Source organism: Engraulis encrasicolus, chromosome 23, assembly GCF_034702125.1.
Source record: "Engraulis encrasicolus isolate BLACKSEA-1 chromosome 23, IST_EnEncr_1.0, whole genome shotgun sequence".
NCBI classification, from domain to species: Eukaryota; Metazoa; Chordata; class Actinopteri; order Clupeiformes; family Engraulidae; genus Engraulis; species Engraulis encrasicolus.
The window spans coordinates 13,226,009-13,233,508 of NC_085879.1; the positions used below are offsets into that span (position 1 = coordinate 13,226,009).

The 7,500-nt window shown below is 45.1% G+C and overlaps 1 protein-coding gene across 7 annotated transcripts in view; it reads left to right on the forward strand.

Moving 5' to 3' along the window:
* LOC134440135 (protocadherin gamma-A2-like) overlaps window positions 1–7,500 on the forward strand; it is a 138,298-nt gene that overhangs the window by 125,387 nt on the left and 5,411 nt on the right. For all 7 annotated transcript variants that reach the window (XM_063190085.1, XM_063190084.1, XM_063190082.1 and 4 more), the window contains exon 3: window positions 6,632–6,732. In XM_063190085.1, the coding sequence (XP_063046155.1) occupies window positions 6,632–6,732 (101 nt within the window). The remainder of the gene's footprint in view (window positions 1–6,631; window positions 6,733–7,500) is intronic.

The window sequence follows — 7,500 nt, forward strand, 5'->3', positions numbered from 1 at the left end:
TGTCCATGCTGCATAACAAGTGGGGTGTCCAGAAAGAAGAGTGCTGCAGAGAATGGAGCTCATTTGTTTCCATTGTGGTGGTTGTGTAACACCACGCTTTTCCACGCTGCATAACTAGGACATCCAGATAAACTTTTTTTTTTTTGTAGCATTTGTTTCCATTGGTTACGAAGGTGTATCAGGCAGTACTTCTCCATTCTGACTTAGTGTCCAAAAAAAGAAACTATTTTGAAAAGGTTATGGAGAATGTGGTGATTTTTGTTAGCCTGGTATGACCCGAATGAAAAGAACTATTATGGGCGGGTCATACCAGGCTACATTTTTGTTACCATCAGCGTGGGCTCTGTAACATGCTTGGCATTGACACTGTTTAAGTGTGGGTGTCCAAAAGAAAGTATTTTGGAACAGGGAGTAGTTGATGGGGTTTGGTTGGGAGCCAGTTATTTGTGTCCAGTATCTCAGCAGTATGTCATTAATCTGCCTTCCAGTTACACAACGTGCCATTCTCCGAGCATACGATGGACAACACCCACAAGGAGGATAAGGTATAGATAGGACTAGACGCAACCATAGCATAGCGGCCATTTTGGATTTTAAATGACCCTTCCCCTCCCATTAGAGAGTCAGTAGAGATGGCATAGCAGTAGAGATACCTCATTAATTCCTTTATTGTTATACTATTGTTAATGTAATACTATTATTAATTCCTTCAGTTTAATTACAATAAAGGAATAAATGAAATAACTTAATATTGAATATTGAAGTATCTCCAATGCTGCCTCTACTCATCCAACCAACTATACAGTTCCCTAGTAGACCAGTAGCCCCCCACCCTTCGGATTCCCTTCTAGAGTGTGAAGAGTGTCGGCGGCAGTCCCGTTTGCTTCCGATCCCCGGACAGGCTGCCTACTGGACAATCTGGCCCATAGAATGTGAGGCTTTGTAGTCTAGTGAGTAGGTGTATTGTGTGATTGTGTTTCCCACTGTACTGTCTTTGTTTGTATTGGTGAGTAATGTGGTTAGAGAGTGTGGGGGTTTCTTTATGTGTCATGTGAAAAGAAGAGAAAAAAGGCAGATTATGTAAGTGGTCTGACTCATGTCAGTAACCGCATCATTTCCCCCTCCCCCGTTTGTCATCGAGGTATTTGAAAAAAACAAATTGTGGTTGTTTATTATGTTATGGTTGTGACATCTGTGCAGTTTAGCACGCTTCGCATAGTCTCATGTTAAGGGAAGTCAACAGGGGCTGGGGGGACCAAAGCGTCAGTTGTCCTGGGCCCAGGGAGAGGGGAGACCCAGAATTGGGTCCTCATTACACTTTATGTATTAGGGTGTGGGGCCTATTCACATGACTTTGTCCTTTGCCCGGCAAAAGCGGTCAGCAGCCCTGTTCATGCTCGCTATCTGTTCTGGGTGGATAGCAGTATAGTTCCAGGGTCCCTCATGTATCTCTCACGCTGACCCGGAGGAAGTGATTATGTCAACCACAGGATGTGATAATCTCCCCCAAAAGGAAGGGCGGGCGTTTTGTGAGAGGCAAGAGGAAGAAAAAAATCTCAGATATCGAGTGGACCAAATTAGTGTGAAACGAGGCGTCTTATCTTTAGCAAGTGCAGTTTGGAAACGCTTAGCTGGGCAGAACATTTGGACTGCAGACCGACGACTGGCCAGTGCATGTTTGTTTGTGTGTGCGTGTGAACATGTCTGTGTGTGTGTCAGTGTGTGTGTGTGAGAGAGAGACACACACACTCAGACAGATGCATAGAGAAATAGACTGAGACATAACAGAGACAGAGTGTGTTTCTCTCTGTCTGTCTGTGTTTGTGTTACATAGAGATATGGTGATAAGCAAGTTATTACTGAAAGCGTGTCGTGATGATGAACAAGTTATTGCTGAAAGCGTGTCATGGGAGTCTGCCTTGCCTTGGGTTTGGTGTAGTGTCCCACTAAGACGCTATGAGGCAGGTAGAGTGAAGTGTAGTGTTGGGGTTATACAGGGGCCACAGGATACAAGGTGAGATTTGTGAGGTGGAACTGAGCTCAAAATAGGGCCTGTTGACATGGGAACAGCCTACAACCCTAGCGTAACAAAGAAAAAAAACATGCACATCCGTCTCAAAAAGATTGGTTGCAGGACTAGCAAAGTCACATGAAAACTGAAAATAAAGTCTGCAACACCAAGCTTTCGTTTCTCTTACGACGTTTCGGGCAGCCTACAGACTACAACCCTGCCATCTGTCCTCTTCTGTCTTGTCTCTCTGTCCACCTTATTCTATCTCGCTCTCTCTTCTGACATCTTTGTATAGTCAGTGTCCAATCACTATATTGCCCAGTGTTACACACGGTAAAAACCTGCAGTGTGAATTCAACACTTATGGAGCACTCTGCGACCAAACACAATCTAGTGCAGTGGTTCTTAACCTTTTTTTCCCAGCGCACCCCCTTACCTGTTCCCAAGACTAGTCGTGCACCCCCAATCCATCATGCATAAAGTGCATAAGGACTAAAAAAGGATTTTTAGTGATGAATCACAATGATTTTTGCTTGAGATATTAATGAAAAGCTTAATGACTTTGAACGTCTTTTGATTTGGTTTAGATTTGGCCTAATCATAATGTTCCCAAGCTGAATTTTGGTCACAACCTCAACACAAACAATATTCCGCGCGCGCACCCCCTGTAATGTCTGGCGCACCCCCAGGGGTTGCCCGCACCCCAGGTTAAGAACCACTGATCTAGAAGATGTTCAATCAACTCTCTCAGTGTTTAATTAACACAGCATTTTTTGCTGTGTAGTGTGCATTAGCTTGCTCGGTTTATCTTGTGTTGTATGCCATCTCATGTCAATGCTCTGGCCTACATTTTCTTCCAATGGCTGTTAAAACAATTGGTCAGTCATTTCATTGAAACTTAGGCTGTATAAAGGACTTGAGTCCACAATGAACATGCTGGCTAGCACAGTCACATTTGCAGTCATGGATGTTAATGTCCATTGTCTTTATAAGTAATTTAGTGAAATCAAATTCTCATTTCCTCTCTCCCCCAGTCCATCTCCCACTCTGGTTCTGATCATGACCATTTCGTGTCCATCATCTATTATTCCCCTTCCCTTTAGTTTCTTTCCCCCTTTTCCTCTTCTTTTTTTGTGATCCCTCGTTCAAATGCCTGGCGCAGGCTGCGTTTTGGTCAGGGTCCCACCACTGCCTTCCCGCTCTCATTTTTATTTTATTTCATTTGAATCATGTTTTTTCACTTTCCGTTTTCTTTTCCCTTTTCCCCTTGTTCCGTTTGTTTCTCCTCTCTTTTTTTTGCTTTGGACAGATTCTATTTTCTCATACACCCCACCACCACCAACTTTATTTCATTTTTTTTCAAGCATGTTTTTCTCACTTTGCAATGCATTTGATTTTATTTGTTCCCACTTTCAATCCATTCCTCTTTTCCGCTTTTTCCTTTGCACAGACTCTTATTTTCTCATGTGCCCACCACCCCATATTGCCCCATCCCCACTCCCCCCCCACCCCACCCTTCCTTCCTCTTCCTCCTCCGCTGCGGAGGGCCCGTACGCCACACAGATGTCTCCTTGCCATCATCACATGGGAGTTAATTGTCTCCACACTCTCTGTGTCTCCAAAGTTAGACTAAGAGTGGGGTAGCAGCAGTGTGTGTTTCCGTGCCTGTTTTTGTTTTTTAACTGCTCACGGGGCCCCTCGTATAAGTCAGGAAACGGGGACCCTGAGTCAGGCAGGCACATGCAGGCTGGCACAACCACACACACGCACACACGCACGCGCACACACACACACACACACACACACACACACACACACACACACACACACACACACACACACACACACACACACACACACCACAGAGAGACCATGGGGCATCTTTTTAACCCTTTGTGGGTCCTGACCCATAGCCTCCGGTCTATGGCCTGAGTAGCTCCTGTAGAGAGAGAGAGAGAAAGAGGGGGGAGAGAGAGAGAGAGAGAGAGAGAGAGAGAGAGAGAGAGAGAGAGATGGGGCCCCTATGGCCTAAAACGTGGCCCCTGCAGCAGTAGCAGTAGCTTTATGAGCTGGGCGCTAACTAACCACGGGTCAACTCCAGCACACACACACACACACACACACACACACACACACACACACACACACACACACACACACACACACACACACACACACACACACACACACGCTATATGGGCTGGGGTGATGATTGCTGATTGCCCTGCTCATAGGCAACAGCTGCTGTGGCTGAGATTGCATGTATGGTGCCTGAAACTAGGCATGGGACAGTGGGTTCCACTAGCTGAAAGTCACATTAGCTTTGCTTGTGAAGCCTTTCTTAACCCCTTTGTGCAGAGCTTGTTATAACCTTACTGTCACCAAAACTGTAATGATCAACGAGGCTACGGTAGGACAGTCGAAGAGGGTGACAGGAAGTGAGTGGAAGAGAGGGTGGGAAGGATCAGGAAGTGGCCACGCCTCAGAATCTAACCTCGGCATTATAAGATGGCACGTTAGCCCACTGAGACATGGGGCACCCCTGACACTCATATTACAGTTTTTTTCAATTGCTAACAAGCTTTTGTCCAAACCTCAGCGACATTTTGCAAAACTCTTGATACAGTTAGCACACCAAGGGCTTTCCACTGCCATACACTTGACAAATTACATGCCATTTTCACACAATTAGCAGTCAATGAATGCATTTCTTTGTGTATATTTAACAGTGTGTGCTTTTGAGAAGAAAATGAACTGTTTGGCCAATTGTGCTTGGTAGGTGGTAGTCTGTGTTAAGAGTTTAGAAAAAATATCCAAAGTATGGGTAAGCGCTTGTTAGCGATTGAAAAAAAACTGTAACTTTGAAAGACTTTGGAGATGTAATTAGGTGTCCATTGCTTTTCTGCGCTGGTTGTAGACGAGATGTGACATCAAAATATGACACTGAGAAGTTGGCGATTCCCATTCAGCGCCAATGCATGTAGTCGCACAACCTTCTTACTCTTCATTGCGAAGCTTCGTTATCGTTAAGGACTGTCAGAATGAGGAGATGGGGGGCCAGACCAAAATTGGGACCGGTAATGGCTGTTTTGTCCTCCAGTCACAAGCAAGAGCGTGTGTGTGTTTTTGTGTGTGAGAGGGAAGTTGTGGGTTCGCCCTAATGAACTATTTCTAATGGAAAACAGAAGCACGTTTGCTTTTGTCCCCCCCGTATGCAAATTACAGATTTAAGCTGTAGGCTTTGAACAAAGACGCTAAACAGATGGAAACACTCTGGTGTGTGTGTGTGTGTGTGTGTGTGTGTGTGTGTGTGTGTGTGTGTGTGTGTGTGTGTGTGTGTGTGTGTGTGTGTGTGTGTGTGTGTGTGTGTGTGTGTGTGTGTGTGTGTGTAGTGGCCCACTTTTTTAGGCAGCTGTTACCTTTCCATTTCTGCTCTCATTACCTCGCCCCTAGAGTTAGATACAGTGTGTGGTGAAGTTCAGATCAAGAGAGCTAGATGAAAGTGAAACACCTTTGTGTGTGTGTGTGTGTTTGTGTGTGTGTGTGTGTGTGTGTGTGTGTGTGTGTGTGTGTGTGTGTGTGTGTGTGTGTGTGTGTGTGTGTGTGTGTGTGTGTGTTTTACAACACACCTGTGTGTGAGAATAAACACATCCGTCACCACCACAAGGTCCCTCTGGCAGTGAAAGCTCGTCAGGCTGTCTGATTCTCACCATCACCAAACCAGACAACAACAATTTGAGTCACACACACACACACACACACACACACACACACACACACACACACACACACACACACATACACACACGCACACACTGGGCCACTCTCCCCTCCCATAAAAGCACTCCTCCATTTACCCCTGATGGGATGATGACACACATGTCTCTTTCATGTAGCAGGGACGAGACGGAAGCCCAAAGTGGCTCCATCCCTCTCGTCTCGCAACCACACTGTGAACCTCCTGCTCCTTCTATCCAATATTGGCATCATCTTGAAAACGTTGAGGCTTTTATTGACATTACATCGTTTCCTGTACAACAAAACTAAATGATGCCTGTTGTCTGGTAACCCCACGGAGACCTACTGCTCTTCTGCTGTAAATTAACTTCCTCCTCAGTATCTTTATTCTCATTATAGTACAGCGAAATTATTATATGCAACGGAACCAAATTTGATTGCTGCTGCCATTATATGCTTCCTTTTACAGTAAAGCTAAATGCCTTTTGTGTGGCTGTTGTGTGGTAACTCCATACAGACCTATACTGCTTTCCTGCCCAAAATGGCTTCAGGACTTATATACATCCTTTAGTTATTCTTCTTCCCAAAATGACTCAATGCCCATTTTCTGTTAGCCAAGCTGAGACCTCCTGATCTTCTGTCCAAAATGACATGTCTGTCATCCAGTAGCCATTCTGACACCTCCTGCTCTTCTGTCCACAATGAATGTCTGGTAGGCGAACATTTGTTTCCCCTCCAGGCGAGCCGCCACCCCTGACTTAGCGGTAGGGATGGGACCTAACGCGCATAGCGCGTTAAAAAAACGTTTCCATGTCTGTTGTCTGCTAATAACACTGTCTGAGAGCTCATTCTCTTCTCCTCTCCCTCTCTTGTCTCCTCCAGAGCGGCTGCCACCCCTGATGGCATGGCAGTAGGGACAGGACCGTGGCCACAGCCCCCCACCGAGGCCGAACAGCTCCAGGCTCTCATGGCTGCTGCCAATGGTAGGTCCACACACACACACATGCACCTGCACAGACATAGACACAGATACAGATACAGTACATGCCAATTTGTACAAACACACAAGCCCACACACACATTTACACACTGATACACAGGACATGCACACTCCCAGACGGACACGTTCCCACCGCCTCTTTGGTTCCTTTGGTACTCTTTTTTCATGTCTTCACCATTTTTGTCTCTTTCTCTCGCTTATGAAGTCCATACCCATCATATTTTTTCATTTTTTGTCTTCTATTTTGTTGTCTTTTCTTCTATTTCTCTTCTCTTCTCTTCTCTTCTCTTCTCTTCTGTTCTATTTCTCTTCTCTTCTTTTCTCTTCTCTTCTCTTCTTTTCTTTTCTCTTCTCTTCTCTTCTCTTCTCTTCTCTTCCCTTCCCTTCTCTTCTCTTCTGTTCTATTTCTCTTCTCTTCTTTTCTCTTCTCTTCTCTTCTCTTCTCTTCTCTTCTCTTCTCTTCTCTTCTCTTCTCTTCTCTTCTCTTCTCTTCTCTTCTTTTCTTTTCTCTTCTCTTCTCTTCTCTTCTCTTCTCTTCTCTTCTCTTCTCTTCTCTTCTCTTCTTTTGTTTTGAGGCCGGTTTCCCAATAGTCAACATCCCAAGTGTTCCTCTAATTGGCATTCGTGTGTGTCTGACTCATATCATGTCAGACTTTCAGCCTTTTAGCAACAGAATTATTAACAAACTAATTGCATTTTCTGCCATTGATCGTCAATCGCATAGTTCCGGGCATGTGTGAACAAGTGTGGA